This window comes from Podarcis cretensis (genome assembly GCF_951804945.1).
Source record: "Podarcis cretensis genome assembly, chromosome: 8".
Lineage (NCBI taxonomy): Eukaryota > Metazoa > Chordata > Lepidosauria > Squamata > Lacertidae > Podarcis > Podarcis cretensis.
The window spans coordinates 51,585,255-51,606,699 of record NC_137177.1 but is presented as its reverse complement, the minus strand read 5'-3'; the positions used below and the strand labels follow the sequence as shown (position 1 = coordinate 51,606,699).

Below are 21,445 nucleotides of genomic sequence, written 5' to 3'. Positions count from 1 at the left end.
GGCATATTTCTGTACCTTATTAGTGTTCTTCATTACTTTACTTAAGGAAATTCACCCAGTTTTAGAAGTGAATTATCGTGCCTGGCAGTAAGAACCATATAAAACCCTTGTTTTATATACACAAAGCTATCCTCCCCATGGACAGGGCTAATGGCTATAAATGTCTATATTCTGCATCAAGAATGGTGCATCTAAATAAACTAAGCAAATGAGCTGATTTATTTATTTAGGTCCTACTCACTTTTCAACTACAGTGGTATTATACAACATTTTAACTGTAATTTTAAATTCTCAACTTCCCATCCTGCTCATTCTCTTATGGGTCTCTATTCTGCCATAGCCTATCTCTCCTCCCAAGCATTTGGTAGTCAATGAAAATTAAAATACTTTTTTAAAAACCCACCACAAATCTCCCAGCTCTAAGCAACTATTCCCAAGCACAGCTGCATGTCCCCCCAAAGCGGGGGCACCAGACTTTTGTCACTGCCTGAATTAAGTGTTCAGTTTTTGCTACCTGCTATGAGGAGGTTAGAACGAGTGCAGCTTCACATCACAACTACTCAGACTGCTTCTGTTTTCTAAGGCTTTATCTACCATTCCTCATAAGTTTTTGAACTTTATTTGCAGCCATGAGGGCTAGAAACTTCATTGTTGCTTTTAATAAAAGCCGAGAACTTCAGGGTGCTATAAACTATACCCAACAGGAATTTCTCTGTTCATGCATTGCAAACTGTGCAAAGCCCTGCTGGTGATTCTCTGGAAAGCATGGCTGATCAACATACAGTGTTGTTGTTTGTTCTAGCTTTTAAGCAATAGCATCCTTTGTTTATTTGCTCAGATTTGCAAACACGTAGACATACCTAAAATCAAAATGTCTATCAGCCTAAAATTAGCAGAGTAATATGGCACAGCTTTGGCTGGAACAGAATGCAACTCTCCTAAATGGATACAATATTTGCTATACTGGGGCTGTCATTTCTATTAGCTAGCAACTATTTCTCTTCTTTTTGTCAAAACTCAGTTCCACAGGCAAACAGGGGCTCCATTATGGAAGTCACAAAAGACATCAGTTATAAAAGATTCTAAATGCTGCAGCCGATTTTGGGAGAAGCCTCTGGGTCTAGAAGCATAAAGGAAGAAATGAAGCACAGGAAGACATTTCTATGCAATCTGCAATTACGCTCTTAGTAGCTGCCTGAAACAAGGCAAGGGGAAAGGGGGAAAGGTAATTTCCCATAGATTTTTCACATGTAAGAGGCAAAATGAGTATTCCTCTAAGAGGGGGGTAGTCAGTTGTCATCCTTTTCATGCTGTCAGCAACTATTCTGCTTCCATCCAAAGGAATGGAGGATAAACTGGAATAAACTCCAATCCAGATGTTTTCTATCCACATGGATGAAAGAAGGACCTGATCCTGCTTTCCTTCATGTCCAAGACAACTCCCTCTTAAGTCATATGGGCGTGCAGGAACAGACTCTTCCCGTAATTTGTTAACATCGCAAGAGACAAAGCCTCTCTGGAGTTTCCTCAGCACCACATGAGATCCAGAGTAACTATCATTAGGCTATCCACGGCTAGTTCTGAATACACATAGTTTTAGAGCAGCTTCTGGCACTTCTTCCCTACTTTCACCTTTTAAGCAAAAATAGCTGAAGACACAAATACAGATCAGCTTCTAGTCATGTGTACTGAGCTGAAAAGGAAACCCCTGCATGAATGCTCATACATTACATTATAAAGAAGTGTGGATCTGTGTATAAAAATGTATAAAGTGGAATGTGATTCTTGGTTCATCCTGCTGTGTTTTTAATACAGCTGGAAACCAAGGGTGGGGAGAATAAACTAAGGGCATATGCAATGTCCTACATATCTTAATTTCAATGGTGCATGCCTAGGACTGGAATGTGCTGCTTTCCTTTACAATGCCATAAGTTTAACCTCATCCTTGTTGCCTCCCTCTACAGTGGTGCCTCGCAAGACGAAATTAATCCGTTCCGTGAGGCTCTTCGTATAGCGGTTTTTTCGTCTTGCGAAGCAAGCCCATTGACAGCTTAGCGGATTAGCGCTATTAGCGGTTTAGCGGCTTTTAGCGGATCAGCTGATAAGCGGCTTATCAGCGGATCAGCTGATAAGTGGCTTAGGGCTTAGGAAAAGGGGGGGAAAGAGGGGGAAACCCGCAGGAACTCGCAAGACATTTTCGTCTTGCAAAGCAAGCCCATAGGGAAATCCGTTTTGCGAAGCGCCTCCAAAACGGAAAACCCTTTCGTCTAGTGGGTTTTCCGTCTTGCGAGGCGTTCGTCTTGCGGGGCACCACTGTATCAACATTTTAGCCATACTAAGAATTGTAAGATCACTACAACTGCAGAACAGGTTTTGCCCAGCTGGCCACTCAGTCTGTGACTCACCTCGCTGTCTTGCGTGATCTGGACCTGCTCTCCTTGTGGCACCTGGGCTATGTGGAGGTGACCCTGTGGGATCCATGAGCGGAGGGAAAGAAACACAAGAAGCATCAGTCAAAATCAGTGGAATACAATAGGCTCGGAAATGACTGGCAGAATCCGAGACCAGGGAGAAGAGTCGGTAGAAGAAGACTGGAAGAAATTTAAAGTCTATCTACAGAAACATTGTAAAATTAAGGAATGTTAGAAGGATGTTGGAATGAAGCTATGTGGTTTTAGCAGTAATGTTATAAAGGATTAAGTAAAAATGGATTGTTAACAGGTCAGAATGTAAAGTTACAATATATTAAGATAAATTAGTAAGATAAAAACAGAAGGAAAGGATTTGCTGAAACAACTAATGAACTAGAATACAAAAAAGGGAGGTGCGAGGAGGTCAAGGAAACAAGCAAATGATAGATAAGATATGGAAAGATGGATTTGTTTTTAATTGTTTTTATTTATTTATTTATTTATTTTGTATCTTGTATTTTCTGTTTTTCTTTTTCTTTCTTTTTTATTCTTGTAACTTTTTGAAACACCAATGAATATTATATATATATATATAAAAGGAATACAATAGGCTCAAAGCAACTCAACTCAGCAGACACAGAAGAAGTCAGTGCCTCTTGTTCCGGAATACTTGCTGCACCCACACTTTTACAGCATTCCATTTCAAGTATAGATGAGATTGCTGAGCCCTGGGTGGTACATGACTAAATTATCCAAGGTTTTATTTTCTCAGAATCTGGAGATGTTCTGACTCTGGTGGTGACAGGAAGAGTATAATTTAGATACTTGTAGAGAATTCAGAGTTGTCCCCCTGGTATAAAGCCTGGAAAATATCCACTGAGGCATGGCTTGTTTGGGAAGTGCAAGGTCAAGCTCTTTAGGAAAGCTTTATCCCTCCATAAGGAGAGAATAAGCTACAGGTACATCCTGAACTTTCCTAGCATGTGACTACTGGACAAGCACTTGAACACACAGTCATCCTGCATCAATTACTGTATTAAAACAAGAGGTTATAGATCCCAGGCCCTCAGTTGATTTGACAATACTGAAACAACCCCTGCCCCAACAAAACACACACACACAGAGAGGGAGAGGGAGAGGGAGAGGGAGAGGGAGAGGGAGAGGGAGAGGGAGAGGGAGAGGGAGAGGGAGGGATTGGTTCAACAAAGCTGAGCTACAGAGGCGCCATGGAATGTTCATGAACATTTTTTTTTTTTTATAATAATTTTTATTAATTTTCCACACAAATAATAAAGAACAATATAAAACAGTATAACTTCAAGCTCATCGGTTCATGCCCTTTTTTCTTTGACTTCCCCATACCTCCCCAACCCTGCATCCTTATTTAATAATTCTTTAGCAACCCTTAGGTCCATTGTCTTAATTCCCTTTCATCAAAAATTTCTTAAGTTTTTTATTTACTGCTGCAATTCTTTACTTCTTACCCCCTGACATCTTAACATTCCTCAATTTTACAATTATTTTTAAGATATATTTTGAATTTCTTCCAGTCCTCTTCCATTGTCTCTTTCCCCTGGTCCCGGATTCTGCCCGTCATCTCGGCCAGTCCCATAAAGTCGATCACCTTTGTTTGCCATTCTTCCAGAGTAGGTAGTTCTTGCGTCTTCCAATACTTTGCCAGTAGAATTCTTGCTGCTGTAGTGGCATACATAAAGAAATTCCTATCCTTCCTTGGCACCATTTGGCCCACCATGCCCAAAAGGAAAGCCTCTGGTTTCTTAGGAAAGGTCCACTTAAGGACCTTCTTAATTTCATTATAGATCATTTCCCAGAAAGCTTTAACCTTTGGGCAGGTCCACCAAAGGTGGTAAAAAGTGCCTTCAGTCTCATTACATTTCCAGCATTTATTATTAGGCAAATGATATATTTTTGCAAGCTTGACTGGGGTCATGTACCATCGGTAGATCATTTTCATAATATTTTCTTTTAAGGCATTACATGCAGTAAATTTAATACCGGTGGTCCATAACTGTTCCCAGTCAGCAAACATAATATCATGACCGATATCTTGTGCCCATTTAATCATAGCTGATTTCACCATTTCATCCTGTGTATTCCATTTTAACAGCAAGTTATACATTTTTGATAAGTTCTTAGTATTGGGTTCCAACAATTCTGTTTCTAGTTTTGACTTCTCTTTCTGAAATCCTATTTTCCTGTCCTGTTTAAACGTCTCATTTATCTGATGGTAATGCAACCAGTCTCGAACCTTAGGCTTTAGTTTCTCATAACTCTGAAGTTTCACCCTTTCGCCATCGTATTCTAAAATCTCATGATATTTTGGCCATTTAGAATCCATGTTGAGTTTTTTTACTTCCCTAGCTTCCATTGGTGACACCCACCTGGGGGTTTTACTTTCCAACAAATCTTTGTATCTAATCCAAACGTTATACAATGCTTTCCTTACAATATGGTTTTTAAAGCTTTTATACACCTTTACCTTGTCGTACCATAAGTATGCATGCCAACCAAAACTATTGTCGTACCCTTCCAGATCCAAAATGTCAGTGTTCTCAAGAAGTAGCCAGTGTTTCAACCAGCAGAAAGCTGCTGATTCATAATAAAGTCTTAAGTCCGGCAGGGCAAACCCCCCTCTATCCTTTGCATCAGTTAAAATCTTAAATTTAATTCTGGGCTTTTTGCCCTGCCAGACAAATTTTGATATATCTTTCTGCCACTTCTTGAAACAGTCCATCTTGTCCACAATCTGTAACGTCTGGAATAAAAACAGCATTCTAGGCAATACATTCATCTTAATAGTAGCAATTCGGCCTAACAAGGAAAGTTTCAACCTTGACCATATTTCCAGATCCTTTTTAACTTCTGACCAACATTTTTCATAATTATCCTTAAATAAGTTCACATTCTTGGATGTTAAGTTTACCCCCAGGTACTTTACCCTTTTTGTTATTTCCAAGCCTGTTTCATTCTGAAAACTCTCTCTTTCTTCCATTGTTAAGTTTTTTTTCCAACACTTTCGTTTTTTATCTATTCAATTTAAAACCTGCTACTTGACCAAATATATCAATTAGTTCTAATACTCTTTTAGTACTAGTGTCTGGCTGTTGCAAAGTCAATACCAGATCGTCTGCAAATGCTCTTAATTTGTAGTGTCTAACTCCGACCTGAACTCCTTTAACCAACTGGTCCTTTCTGATCATGTTTAACAAAACCTCCAGGACTGATATAAAAAGCAAAGGGGATATTGGGCAACCCTGTCGTGTACCTTTTTCTATAGGTATTTCTTCTGTTACCACGTTATTTACAATTAATTTGGCCTTTTGTTGAGAATATATTGCACCTATACCGTTTTCAAAACCTTGGCCTACCCCCATCCCTTGGAGATTCTTTTTCATAAAGGTCCAACAAATGTTGTCAAAGGCTTTCTCCGCGTCCACAAAAATCAAAACTGCTTTCCTGTTAATATCAACGTCCAGCAGCTCCAAAATGTCTATAATGTTTCTCACATTGTCTGACATATGTCTACCTGGGAGAAAGCCTGTTTGGTCCTTATGAATCTCTTCTACTAACACTCTTTTCAATCTTTTTGCCAAAATGTCTGCAAAAATTTTGTAATCCACATTGAGTAAAGATATAGGGCGGTAGTTTTTAACCTGGTTCTTCTCAGTCTCTGTCTTCGGTATAAGTGAGATGAAAGCCTCTTTCCACGATTCAGGTGCCTTTTTCCCCTTCAAAATTTCATTGCAAACTTCCTTCAATGGTTGTATCAGCCATTCTTTCAGCATTTTGTAGTATTTGGCCGTCAGGCCATCTGGTCCTGGTGATTTTCCCAATTTCATGTTTTGAATGGCACCCTCTATTTCTTGTTCTGTTATTTCCTCATTTAAGATCCTTTTACTTTGTTCTGGAATTTTTGGTAGACCGTATTTTCTGATGAATTCTTCTATTTCTTGTTCGTTGATTGGCCCTTGTGCATACAATTTATTAAAAAAACTTTGAAAACAATTGTTAATCTCATTAGGTTTGTGGATAATTTTTCCATCCATTTCTAGACTTGTTACAGTATTCATTTTCTGCCTTTTTTTCAATTGCCATGACAGAAGTTTCCCACATTTATCCGCTGATTCAAAAGTTCTTTGTCTCATTTGCTTTATCTTCCATTCTATTTGTTGGTTCATAAGCTCCATGTACTGCATCTGATAAAACTTTATTTCTCTCAAAATCTCATGGGACTTTGGTTTAGACCTCAACTTCTTCTCTCCTTCTTTTATTTTTTCTAAAATTTTTTCCTTCTTCTCATTTTGTTGCTTCCTCTTTATAGAATTTTGTTGAATTAGGAAACCTCGCATCACGGCTTTGCTTGCGTCCCAGATTATTCTTTTTTCCACATCTGTTTTCCTGTTGATCTCAAAGTAATCTTTTAATGTTTTAAGGGCCTTCTTGTGGATCTCTTCATCCTTAAGTAGGGTGTCATTCATTCTCCATCTAAAGGATCCAGTTGTTGTTAGTTTCATCTCCATCTTCACCGCGTTATGGTCGGAGCACGTTTTTGGACATATTTCTACTTTTTTTGTTCTTGGCGCCAGACTGCTAGAAATCCAAATTTGGTCTATTCTTGTCCATGTCATTTTTGCTTCAGAGAAGAAAGTTCCCTCCCTCTCTAGAGGATTCTTTGTTCTCCAAATATCAATCAAGTCCATTGTTTCGGTCATTTCGAAAAAGATCTTTGGTAGTCTCCCTTCTTTTGAAATCACTTGTCTCTGTGCTTTGTCCATATTTGTTGAGACAACTCCATTCATATCTCCCATCATTAGGATTTTATAATCTAAAAAGTCAACTAATGTCTCATGCAACTTCCTGAAGAATTCGGCCTTCCCTTCATTTGGGGCATAAACTCCCACAATTAGTATCTTTTCTCCTTGGATTTGTATTTCAATTGCCAGGTATCTTCCTTGTTCATCTTTAAATATCAATTTTGGAACCAGCTTTTCCTTTGCATAGATCACCACACCTCTTTTCTTTACTTTGTCTGATGAGATAAATTCTTGACCAAGTCTCTTATTTATCAGTAATTTCCTGTGTATCCTGGCAATATGGGTTTCTTGCAAACATATTATATCCAATTGTTCTTTCTTCAGAATGTGAAAAACCTGTCGTCTTTTCCGAGGAAGGTTCAAACCGTTACAGTTCCAACTAAGGAGTTGCAGAGACATTTTGTATTTAAGTATTTAAGTAGCTGTTCCTCCAACTGCTCCAAGCTTCTGCTCTTCCTCCGATGGTGGTGGTAAAAGTCCAAATGACAAATTTGCTATATCAGGCAGTTCCCTCTCCTCCACGGTTCCTTTCTGCAAATCCTCCAGGTATCTCTCCAGAAATTGTTCTTTGTCCTGAATTGTTTTTATTTTAATCTTCCTTCCTTTAAAGTTAAAGGACAATCCTTGTGGAAACTCCCATCTGAATGGTATGGTGTTTTTCTTCAGCAGATCTGCTAGGCTTTTATAATATGTTCTCACCTCTAAAATGTATTTGGGGATGTCCTTAAAAATCTGTATCTGACAATTTTGGATCACCAATGCCTTCTGATAATGCAGATTCAATATTTTATCTCTTTCTTCTTTTGATCTCAGTGTAATTAAACAATCCCTTGGTTTTTTATCCTGCTTTCTACCCAATCGAAAAGCTGATGTTATCTCAAGTTCATCCTCTTCCTCCCATTCCTCCTGCCAAAAAGTTATAATATTCTCTGTAAGAAATTTCACAAGGTTGTCCCCTTCCCCTTCAGGCACCAATCTAAGTTTTAAGTTCTTCTCTTTACGTTGAAGTTCCAGTAAGGAGAGGGCTGCATCATGCTCATTCACTTTTTTAATAATAGGCCCAAACTTTTCCCTTGTCTCTTCAGCCGTTATTTTTGCACTTTCTGCAATCTTTCGTGTTTCTGAATTTTCCTGAATTAATCTATTTATAGAATCTGTGTTAGATTTAACACTAGCTGTATTCACATCCAATCTTGTTGTCAACTCAGTTAATTTTTTAGAGTTCTCTGTCGATAGCTTTGTCAGTGCTTCCAGGGATTGATTTATTTTAAGTAGTGCCTGAGTCATAGGATCCATGGAAGCTGATGTTTTTTCCTGTGCAGCTGAGACAGTTCCTGATATAGAGCCCCTTTTCTTGTGAGATTGTTTTGCTTTCAGCCTTGTTACTATCTCTTCTGTAGGGGCACTCATATCCTCAAGGTCGTTTTCACAGAGTTGATTTCCAAGTGGAAAATCCCACTGTTACTTTTCCCAGTGCAACAGTTTCACTTGAGACCCTCTAGAGGGAGCATTCAATTGTATCCAAATGGCAAGGATAAAGAGAAACAAAGAAGCAAGGAAGTATAACAGTAGCCAAAAGATTCCAATATCCAAGCTGTAACGTCTCTATCTTCTATGTGGCCAAAATACAACAGAATAATTCTAAGGTCCGATAACTTTGTTACAAGCAAACCCCCGCTTCTCAAAGTTTGACAGTCCACGTCCCGGTGCCTTATTTGGGCAGCCCGACCCAGGGGAATTTGGCAATGGAAGATCTTAATTTTCCAATAATTTTCCAGCAGGTTGACAGCGTTCCAATCCCTTCCCCCCTCCTCCTGCCAATCTGGGGGGAAGTTTTAAGTCCGATGTCAGTTTGACAGCTTAAAAAAATAGAAAGGTTCCCTTTAAATGCAGCTTGATTTTCGTTGCCTTATCTCTTCTGCAGTTCCGGGGAGGCAGACTTCCTTAATTTATGCCTTTCCCGTTTTCAGCCGAATTTCATATTTTAATGTCCCGTTACTTTTCCAATCTTACTCACGGGTGCTGTGGTCAAATTCCAATTGCAGGAAGGAATCGGCGCTCTCCGCTCATGGCGACGCGGCTTCACTCCGCTAGCTGGGTGACGACTCTCAGCACCGCGCTTACCCCGATGCCGCTCAGAAGCCTTTAAAAAGGCTCCCTCACAGTGCCGGGGGGCGCGAAAGGTGCCCACCGAATCTCCTTTGTTCACAGGCTCCGCGCCTGTGATTTTAGGGGTCCCCCGCTTGCCGTAGCGGGTAAGACCCGAACTAACGAAGCAGTCCTGCCTCGGAGCTCGAGGCTCGGACCGCCATTAAGCGCTGGCGCCGACCGGAAGTCCTGGAATGTTCATGAACATTTTAATTGCAATAGGATGCTGAGAAACTGGACAAATTATTTAAAGGGATAGAAAGATGGTTCCCTCCCTTAAAGTCGCTTACAACCATCTGTACTTGTTTTTATCTTTTTAAGTTATTTATGGTATCATCACCTTTTAATTATTAGCTTTTATCCCTTACCTGTTTTAAGTCTTATGTGTTTCGTTTATCCATATGTTTTATCTTATGCTGATATGTGACCGAAATAAAGTTTGATACTGATACTGATACTGATACACAGCACCCATGCTTTGGCCTGGCTGTTAATACCAGCTCCTGGCATCCTTGGTTACTGTAATCAAGAGTTATGTTTTGCTGTTTTATTGATAGTTTTTATTGTCACATTTTTCCATTGTCTAATTGTTCTGCAGAGTCTCATGATATTTCTTTGAAAGCCAGATATGAATGGGGGTTTTTTAATTAATTAATTAAATGTTTGCCACATCTTGTATTTCCAACCCTATGTTGCAAATGACACTGGTTACCATCCAGGCATTTCCCACCCCACAAAGAATTATCACAAAGCAATGCTCACTAGGAACACCATGGCTTTGCCACAGGGTGAGAAGTATACTTGAAAGCTTCCCTTTAAGATCACTGCCACCATCACTGAATAATTACCGCCACAGTATACATGTGATGAATTGTCTATGCCCTTTGCTCTGTATGGAGAGGAGAAGAGCACTACCCCCACACACACACACAAACACTAAAGGACAACATTTCCACTGGTGTAGAATGGCAGCTGTCCAATCATTCTCTATTGAAGTTGTGCCAGATAACAATTGCGGAGAATCTAGCCTGAAGAGTTTTAATATATTCAAGAAATCGCTACTATACATCACTGACCTGTACAACTACCTCGGCAATAAAATCAAGCATATCACTTGATTTAAAAAGAAAAAAAATTGATCAAGGAAGGCAAAGAAACTTCCTCCCAAATCCTGACTGGCCCTTTGCAAGAGAAATTTACCTGCTGGCAAACTGGCTGCTACTTTGGTTTGTAAAAGTCTTTTGTGTTCATTTTCACATGCCTGTGTAGGAAACCAAGATTAAAGATATCCATGTGGAATTTTGTCAAAGGCCTTCCTTATATTATAACGTACCAACAATTGCACATGAATTTCAAAGAAACACAGGCCCTTCTATTTCAAACAGTTTCATTTCCTTTGGAAGGAAACTGTCTATTTATAGGGAGAAGCAGCATGCCGAAAGTATCAAAACGACAATAGGAACTGTATATAAAATTAGACCACAGATCCAATCCATGTCGAGATTAAATCACCTTCCCTTCACAATGATAAGCTCTTACTGGCTTCTAGGGGGAAATGTTCAAAACATTTGGTTGGGTTGGTTTTGTTTTTTTATTTTAATCTCATTAAGCTGTTTGCAAGTCACACAAAATTTTCAAAGGAGGTGGGAAAAAGGAAGGTTTCCATACCTGTATGTTTCTTCCTCCACCCACCCCCGGCAAATAGCAATGTTGAGGGGTGATTTACATTGAGAAGCAAGCAAGGGTGAAAAATGTGTTTCTGTTCTTTGTTTTTAATCCTAACTCAGTGCCATAGTCCTGAACTGAATAGGTTGCTATGAAAAATAGCAAACTAAATGGGACGTCCTTTTCACAACCATTTCATATTGTTTGTTTATTATTCAACATGGTAAATTTAAACTCCAGTTTTCCATCCAAGGGTGCTCAAGGTGGCTAGTTTATCCCTAAGATGTGAATATGGCACAGAACTGGAATAATCAATAGGACATTCTCAGTGGATCATGATGGACATGGAAAAGGGCTTTCCATGGTACACATGAAAAAAGCCTTCTTCATTCAAATCATTTGTTCATTCATGTGTGCAAAACCTATTTTGTTGTTATCTTGGACACCTTCAAATATTCTGTACAAGTAAAAGAATCAGAGGGAAGATACTCCAGTCCAGTTCTTAGTGCTGTGATGTACAAGCAATTTCAAGTACTGGATTGACTTGACTATTTTCTGGCTAGAATGTACAGCCCTTTGAAGTGGCTCATCATAAATACAAAGCCAGCCTCATTCAAAATGGCTGCACATAAACTACACACCTGAGGGATGTTCCTCACACTGTGAGCCACTCATATTCTATACCTTCCCACCAGGTCCAGATGTTGCCAGTCTCTAGGCCATCAGAAAACAAGTGGCCATCTCAGCTCTAAGCATAGGTGCCTACTCCCTGGGACCCTGGGACCCTGGGTGCCTAAGCACCCACAAAATTCCCCATGAAGGGGCCAGGCACCCACAATTTTCGGTGCCAGGGCCATGCAGCTGCATAGCACCATGATCCCTGGCACCCACAGTTGTGGGGGCAAGTTGGCACTCCTGGTTCTAAGTGGAGATGCTAGCACTGCCACTATCACAGGTCTGAGCATGAATGAACTTCAAAACAGAAAAGCAGTAAAGTGTGAGTCATATATACCCAGGTGTTGTTATTGGTTGTTGTTTTTTATAAAAAATCCTCACATGTAAATATAGTGGACAACAATAAAGCCCCAAGTCACGCAAATGGATAAACCACCCCGCAGTCCATGGATGAGTGAGGGGATTACTGAACTGGCCTGGTAGCTTTAGACTAAAGTGGGATCGACAAGGATTGAGAGCTTTCCTGCTGGACCTAGAAGGGACAGTACTCCGCCAACCGCAGTGAACTAGTTGTCTGCCAATCACATTCGCCACTGCTGGAGAAAACTACACTACTTGGAAACTTATGAAAATATCAGTAGGAGAAGTATGCATTCCCTCCACCTAACTGTGGGGATCATATTTAAGTTCTATGCAACATTGCATTTGATTTAATGATATGAAGCAAAGCTACAGAAGCCAATGCAAGCTTTTCCATGGCCCACCAGCACAATCATTCTTTAAAAAAAAAAAAAGAAACACAAAAGCTTGAGTAATGGCAAGAGTGTCACGCTTAACTTTTAAACTTCCTGTCTTCTGTGGGTTTTTGGGTCAAAGTGTTAACTTTATTTAAACTTTTTGAAAGAAGAATTTAATGTCAATGTTTATAAGCTTTGCTTATATACATGAATTTAAATGGATACACATGTAAGGAATTCAGCTAACAGATGTTGAAAAATGCTTCAGAACACACTTTGGAAAAAATGAGGCTAAATGAATCTAAAATGGATTTCCAGACTGCTGGTACTTCAGGGGCTGGGGGTGCAAATGCATAATCCCCTGTGAATGTGCCCTGAATGTGGAAGGGAGAACTGGAAAGTGTAGTTGATCATTTGCATGAAAATTCATATATCCACACAAAATCACTAGTTATTCATATCAGTGGTGCACCTATATTTTGCATGCGTACAACTAGCAGCAGAATATACTTTATTTAAAAACAAAACAAAACAAAATGTATTTTTGGAAATAAGGAAAAGTTGAAGCTAAGCTGCAAGTACATAAAACTGAAAGCTGCTCAGGAGACAAGAAGAGATTGTAAAGAATGAGTACATACTACTTGGACTTGGCCATCTTCTCCTATCTGGTGGATCTGGACTTGCTGGGCATTGGCCAGGGCGTAGTGAAGCGCTTGTGGCTGGTTGGCCTGAATTTCATTTGGTGCCGATGTGGTACTCTGAGCACTCTCTGGAAAACAAACCAAAGCTCAGAATTATTCATTAGGAATCTGTCTGCTTGTGGCCATTAAGAACACTTGGAAACTGAAGGGAAGCAGAATGAGGAAGGTGCTGTTGATCATTCTAGAACTGCAGTTAAAAGAAAGGGATTGATCCTTCATCTGTAATGAAAAGGGCTAACCAAAATGTGTGGAGCCGATGATGTCTGATAGACTGACTGATTGAGTAAAACACTTCCTGGGGAGATAAAAGATTATAAGGCACCTTTTCGCCCAGCTGCATAAACTTAAACTTTCTGTAAGTTCACGTTTCTACCAGCTCTGCTTTATTAACCTATGAATGGTTCCAGATCAATTAACATAGTTTCCAATTTGGAAAGTAAGTTTTATTCCCCCCCCCCCCGTTTTTTTTCAATGCACTGATTACTTTGAGTCCATCCAGTTGTGACTTCATGTTTCCAATATGCCGTTCAAACCCACCCTACAACTTAACAGCTGGCCAGTCTGATTGTCCAAATCTATAATCTCAAATGTTCCCACTTTTCCCTCCTCCCAATAGGTGCCAAACTCACAACACAACTGAAGGAGAGCATAAAAAAGTATCTCACTCATAAAAAGATTGCCAGTTTGGAAGTGCCCAAGTATTTAATATTGCTTCAGTACAGAGTTGGAAGAGGAGAAGCGAAGGGAATGCATCACCTATAATCTACATGCAAAGCAGGAGATGCTTTCAAGCAGCTTATGGGACATATTATTAGACTCCTCATTTTTATTAAAATGGGGTTCTAAATCTGTTAGAGATTCCAAAATAGAGATGGTCAGATCCCCTGTGTTTCTAAATCCATGTAGAAAATGTTTCCACATCACATTCACTTACTACTATCTCAGAACTACATTCTGTAGCAGCTTGGAATTATACTGTGGGGAAGTCCCATAACTACATGCATCTCTCTCTCTCCCTCCCTCCCTCCCTCCCTCTTTCTCTCTCTCTCTCTCTCACTCTGTGTGTGTGTACAGTATACATGTACAAAAATGGGTGAATACGTTTCTAACAACCTGAGGTCTACCAAAACAATGCAGAAGAGCATACTAAGTCATGCTATTTATGCACCAAACAGATGCCATTAAAATAAGCAATGGAGTTGCAATGCAGGCATCTTCCAAAAGCAAGTATTTCCTTTTTGGGCAAACATATATTGGTGGCAGGACATGAGACTACATTCTGGAAGTATATTTCTAAATTGGATTTACCAGCATAGCCTGTTTTGAGTTTTATAATGCCATTTTAAGCCATTGTTTTTATCATGATGAGTGTGAGCCAGACAACGGAGCTATCCTCAGCATTGAGCTAGCTCCCTCCCCATGTTCAAACTGCATTTTTTGGTGGTGCTGTGCTCCTGAGAAAAGAGACTCCCAACAGGTTTACTTACTGACCAGAAATGTCCCATTAATCCATGAATGTGCTTGAGTAAGAAGACCTACAGCGCATTAAAGCAGCACTGAAATTTGTTTGTAATGGAACAACACAAAGAGACCCATATTTGTTGCTGGCCAGCTGCTTCTCTACAGATGTTTAAACACTATTTTCACATCCCCCGGGTTAAAGTAGTGTACTGGTGAATGCCGCAAACATAACACTAAAAAAAAGTCATGCATTCACAACTACATCTCGAAAGAAGCAAGTTTGCTTATAAACAGAATTTCAGCATCTGTCAGCAATGTCATGGCCCTAGATAGAAAAGGGAAAGAGAGGATTTATCCATATCTAAACCCTAAAATCATCAGTCATGCATAATTGCCGGATGCACCACCACATAAAAAAAAAACTGTGAGACTAGGCAGAAGTAAAATTTATTTATTTTCAACATAAAAAGGAATATGAATACTGCAGGTGGCTTGAATGGAAGGGACACATCCATAGTTACAGATCGTCAAAATGTAAGCAATCTGGCCTCTCTTTTGCAGCTTTGATATACTGAAAAATCCATGGCTTGGAGGTTTTCATAGAATCATAGAACTGTAGAGTTGGAAGGGACCCTGAGGATCATCTAGTCCAACCCCCTGCAATGCAGGAATATGCAGCTGGTCCATACAGGGATCGAACCTGCAACCTTGGTGTTATCAGCACCATGGTCTAACCAACTGAGCTATCCAGTTCTGCCTGGAGACTCTGCAGCTGAGCTGTTGTATTTAAAACATTCTAATGTGCTGTTTATAAAACAGAAATTACATTGGGCCAGTGTCAAAAAAACCCCCAACTGAACACTGTTGTGGCAATGCAGGTAACAAGCTTATATCTGCAGCATCCTTCTTTCCAGAAAAGTCTTGGAACAGCCAAAAATCAAACAGCCCTTCAGCAACTAGGTCCTGAATTTCTACAGATAGGGGATAACAAAGTAGAGAGAAAAACCTGCAATAGTCAGATTTCTTTTAAATATTCTCATTTCAAAACAGGGGCCCCAATGAATTAGAAGAACTAAGCCAGGGTAAAGATATTTTGTTTCATTTAAAAAATGATACTCATCAAGCTAGTTTTAAACATTTAGGAAAAATATTCATTGTAGACATAGACACACTTCTGTGGCCTGTCTCCAAAAGGTACACCTCCTTCAAAAGTCAGAACAGGAAGATTTGTCAGACAAAAGTAGTTTGTAACTGTTTCAAAAGTGAGTGTTTTTAGCTTTCAAACTGTGAAAATATGAACATTCTTCACCCCAAAGATGAAACCTCTGGCTGTTGCCACATAGCTTTTTCCATTTTTCCATTTCTTCATTGCCTCTTAAAATAATCTAGGCCTAATCGTTCTAAAGGTTTATGTAGGGGCTGAAAGAACCCCATAAAATCTAAAAGGTCAGAAGTTGTCTTCCCAAGACCATCTGATATTAATCAGCTGCTCAAAACCATGGCAAACCCCACGTCTGTTCAAAGTCATCTCCTTTCAGTAAACGGGTAAAGTTGGTTTCTTGGACCAAGAGCAGCTTTGTGCATAGCTGACTTATGTGTCTTCAGCTGCAAAAATGAGTCCTGGCTGGCAGTTCAGCTCCATTCACACAGATGTTTTATAAAAATGGATTTAGCAAAAGAACTACCACCAGCTTGCCCTTCATCTGCCTTCCTGCACACTGCCCCAGGTTCCTCCACTCACTGATGTCACTTCATCCTGCTCCCTTGTAACCCTGCCTCTATGTTAAAGAAGGAAACAGAGTTGTAGCAACGGCCTGACTCTGTGATCCTCAGGCTGACGAAAAGGGACCAGGTGATGGCTCAAATACAAGCCTGCCCTAAGTCATTGCAGTTCTTTCTACCATTTCTACAGGGGCACACAAGTGTGCTAGGAACATCACTAAAGACTCTGAGTCCGGGCTGCTCACTGTGACTCAGTCCAAGTACTTCCTCCAGTCTTGTCTCCTTTCAAGAAGCTTCCATTGTCAGTGGGTTTATATGCTGAATCTGTGCCCTCCAACATTTCTCTTATGAAAATAGGGACGGCCTAAGGAAAAGAGGGTCATTCTGGGATCAAATCAGGAACTGGGAGGGCTTTTGTAAATCTAGGAGTGTCCCTGGAAAATAGGGACACTTGGAGCGTCTGGTGCATTTGGTGTGACTGGGTCATCCAATTACTCTTCATGCTGCAGAATTACCAGCCCTTGAAGGTAGCATTCCCAGCACAGGATCTCACATATAGGCACTAGGGGAGGGGGTCTATTATACTCCCTCACTTTTTTATGGAGTTAAAAGTACCTCCAGTTTTAATTTGGGTGGGAGAGGAGCACATCTCACTAAAGGGAATTTGGGGAAACACTGAGCTATATCAAACCTAACTGGGGAATTTGGGGGTGCCTGCAACAGCAAATTTTAAAAGATGGAGAGGAAAGCAGCATCCCAAATCCGAGCCCTTTTCCTGGCTCTTAAAAATGAGCTATTGGAAAGGGTACCTGGTGAAATAATTCCAGCAGCCTCTCTTGCCACCCCCATCAGGAAAAACACAAAACTAAAACACACAGAAAGGCAGAAGCTAGAAGCCTGATTCTGGGGAACACAGCCCAAACCACAGTAATCAATACCTCCAGCACAAAAAGCAATATTTTTAGAGCAACTGTGCCAAAAGAAATGGGCGAGCGGGGGGTAACCCAGCTCTGGTTACTATGAGAATAAACTAGTAAATCTTGTGACAGTTGTAAACTTGCTCAGTCAGTTAAACAGAGAGCAACCTTAATAAACATCTTGCGGGGTGGGTGGAGGAAGGACATGACAGCAAGGCGGGTGGGGAGTTGCATTATTTTCACTGGGCATTTTCTGCCTGGAATTGCACATTAGCTTTTCTTCAATTTAGTTCCATGATTGATGGCTGCCAATTGGGACCAATATGGCCAAAACTAAGCTTGGTATAAGTGTATGGAAGCAGTCCTACACTTTGTTACTCAATCTGCCACAGGCAGATCAGCCATACAGGTTAGCGCCAGGGCCTGATGCCAGGGTTTAAAAAGCAAGTCCTGCTGCACCGTAAAGGCTAACATGGCTGTCCCTTTGGAATGAAAGAACATGGGGATCCTGTACTGTACTGAAAAATCTTATAGGTCTGAAATTCAGGCTTCGGGCTATCAGATTTGCCATCATCCCATTAGGTACATCCTTTCGCATTTATCCTCCTTTCTGCCAGTCAACAGGATAGATCTGTTCCAAGCTAGAGATCATTTAGAGTCCTATGAGAGAGCAAACTAGGCCCCCTTTACACAATAGGGCAGCAGCAGACCATTAAAATCATGGCAGGGGGCCCATTTGGTTAGAGCCCAATCCAGCCATCCCTCCACATCAAGAGAAACACAGTCAGAATAACTATTTTTATTTATTCCTTTATTTAGGTATTGGATTTAAAATTGTTCTGTGAACTGGATCGCTACCATTTCTTTTGTTCTCCTGCAGGCTCATTTTCGGGGTTGAGTGAGATTTCCAAAACATTTCTCGTTTCAACAACTATTTTCCATACCAAAACTGGTCACAGAAAGTAAATGCTACTACTATACTCATCCATCATCCCCCCCTTATCTTGTGTGAGCATCAGAAAGACAAGTTTGTTGGCTGGAAGATAAAAGCATGGGCCCTAAAAAGGAGAGTCAACAGCAGCCTTACCAACTGAGTGAGGCAGGCAAATTTTGATCTGAAGTGGACTATAACAGAACACTGGCACTGTGACAAAAAGAGCTGCTTTATACTGAGTCAGATCATTGGCATGTCTAGCCCAGTGTTGTCTAATCTGACTGCAGCAGCTCTTCAAGGTCTTATGTAACCCTGGGATCCTCCAGCAGCAATGGCTAGGGATGGAATCTGGGACTTTGCACCTGAAAAAGGTGTGCTTCACTCACACGGGTTTAATGCAGGGAGTACCCCTCACATGGTTTCTCAGGTGCTCCCAGCTTCTTTTTCAGTGCTAGAAGCTTCTACTTCACAAGGCACATCTACAACCATCAGATTGGTCTAACCCTGCACAAACTTGACTGGTGAATTGTGAGACCTGAGAAACAGCAATTAGGTTTTACAGTTCTATTACAGGTACACCCAAGGGTACAGGCAGATCCAGTGGAACTTTCTACTTTTTCGCTTCAAGTACCATGAAAACACAAACACACACACACACACACACACACAGTCCTAGTACAAGCTACTTGTGTAGTTTCAAAAGTGGTTTGCTACATGGCATGGGATGCCTGCTCTTCAAGAAGCAACCATATCTTGCTTCAAGTAGCTCAGTGGTACAGCACCTGCCTTGCATTCAGTAGGTCATGGGTTCAATCCACGGCATCTGCAGGTGGGGTTAGGAAGGATTTCTGTCTGCAGAGCCGCTGCCAATACAGTGTAGACAACGCTGTTTACTGATCTAGATGGACCAATGGACTTGCTTAGTAGAAAGCAGCTTCCTACATTCCTAATAAATGGAAGAACCTCTGCTGTGTCAGACCAAAGGTCCACCTTGTCCAGCATCCTACTTCCTATGGCAGACAAACAGCAGCAACTGAGAAGATCACAATCCGGGCATGACGGCAATGGCCTTCTTTCATGTTGTCCACCAGCCACTGATTCAGAGGTATGTCATCTCTGAACCTGGAGGCTCCATATGGGCTATCATGGGTTTTATTCTCCTTCGTGGATTTGGTTGAATCCCCTCTTAAAGTCATCCAGATGGTTGATATCCCCACATCATGTAGCAATAAATGCCATGGTTTAGCTGTGAGTTGTGTGGTAAGTATTTTCTATGGAAAGAGGGCTTTCTATTTGCAGGGTGTTTTTGTTATGGGGAAGGTGCAGCATTTTAAACGAGCCCCCCCCCCCCCGAGAGTCTACTCTCTCTTCTCAGCACTCTACCTCTCCATCCTGCTACATGCTTAGACCAGGCCATAGAAGACTTCAAGCAAGAAGCAGGGCCTTTCCCACTACAGCCCCAACGCCCAGAGACAGCACGCCTGTGCACATCACTTTAAAGTTTTTAGGGAGAAATGCAAAGCATACCTTTTAAATTTTTGTTTTAAAATTAATGCTGCTGCATTAATTCTGCAGCTGTTATTTTGTTTTAATTCCCACATTTTGCCATTTTTTATCAGTTGTCTAACATGCCTTCACCTAACTAACTAAATAAATAAAAGCAGGAAGAGAAAATGAAAAACCTACATGCTCCATTTGCAAACTGTCTCAGTGGCACATTTGTGGTGGTGTCTTTTTTGTAGCAGGAGAGAGGGCCACCCCTAGGTGAGTTTCTTCTTGGTACACTTCTAATAGGACCATACTGGTGTGTGGTTCCAACATCATGCTACAGATAAAAAGACTTTCCAGTGTACGTATCATCAGCATGCACAGACAAATAAGTACATGCCTATTGGATCCACAAAGCAAAGAAGTAGGAGCTTAGAAGAAAAATCCCCACCATAGATATAGTTGGTGAGGACACAGTGCTAATTAGCTGTCATTTGGGTAAAGGCTATCAAGTTGATCATATATCAGAATTTTCCAGCAAAAGCAGATTTTGCCATTCCTTGCCTACTATACAGTGGTTAGTGTTAACATGTAACCCAAACCTTCATGTGGGCAAATAAACTTATTTCCTCTCTTTTCGGCTCCATTCCAAACCCCTGCTTTTAATATATGATATACAAACATCCCACAGCCCTGCTTTTAATATAAGCATGAGCCAGAAGAGTCCCGAGAGGACATTCCTTGGGTCAATATTTTGCCATTTATCATTCATGCTTAAATCTATGTAGAAAGCTGAGCAGCTCACAAGATTTGTGAGAATGTGTACATTTCTTGGAGGGGTGGTAGTAGTGGAAAAAGTTTTTTTCTGAATGAAATTAAGCATATCCTAATAAATAAAATGTGCCTGACTCGGTTCCTATTATAAACTGAAACCACTGATAAATATAAATTGTTCCATGAAACACCTGCAACACAAAGTCTAACAGATTTATCATGGCAGAAGCATTCATGAACTACATGTGGGCAAACAAGGAACACACTCAATACCCTCTAGAAACACATTGTGGAAAGGAGAGAGCGGAGACAGATGGCAGAACTTTGGACGAGTTGGAGAAGGGCAAGTTAGATATAGTATAAACAAACTTGACATTGAATAATCAGGGGTCAAAATAACAATACATGATAGAAACTCTTCTGTGATTGGAATGCAACATTAAGGGATCCTTTATTCAGATATCCCCACAAACCGCACTCAACCCTCAGCTCATCCACAGGAGTAATTCCTCAGGAGCAGCAGTACATTTAACAAAAGGAACACATACGACTAGGATAAAAACTCACAGCCTTTATCTAGTGGCCTGTATTTACTAGACACTGCAAGATCCTAGTTTTAGTGATAATAGCTCCCCCTCCCCTGTATATTAGCAGGGGCTGTTCAAATAAAAAAGTGCTCCTAAATTTGATATGAAGAAAACACAAATGAAACATATCTAAATGCACTTCCTGATGTGGCTTCCCAAGATTTTTTTCTTTTCTCCAGGAAGAGAAAGGTGGTCTATAGTGGCAAGTCGCAGTGGCCATGGATACATCAGCAGCAAGGAGCTGTCTTGTTATTGCTGTTGTTTACGTGCTCTTCTATTGTGTTTTGACAATGTTCTTAATTATTTTCACACTCTAAGTTTTGTTTGAAGGGAAAGTGGGATATATATTTTTTTTAGAATAGTGTTAACCCTAATAAAATTAAATAAGAA

The 21,445-nt window shown here is 40.5% G+C and overlaps 1 protein-coding gene across 3 annotated transcripts in view; it reads right to left on the bottom strand.

Annotated features, from left to right (window-relative positions):
- BANP (BTG3 associated nuclear protein) overlaps window positions 1-21,445 on the bottom strand; it is a 156,864-nt gene that overhangs the window by 63,917 nt on the left and 71,502 nt on the right. Inside the window, exons 9-10 of one of the 3 annotated variants that reach the window (XM_079988855.1) lie at window positions 13,110-13,240; window positions 2,406-2,468 (exon numbers count right to left, since the gene is read on the bottom strand). In XM_079988855.1, coding sequence (XP_079844981.1) covers window positions 2,406-2,468; window positions 13,110-13,240 — 194 coding nt within the window. Of the gene's footprint in view, window positions 1-2,405; window positions 2,478-9,598; window positions 10,656-13,109; window positions 13,241-21,445 lie in introns of those variants that run through there. The other 2 variants (XM_079988857.1, XM_079988856.1) reach the window with 2 other exon arrangements.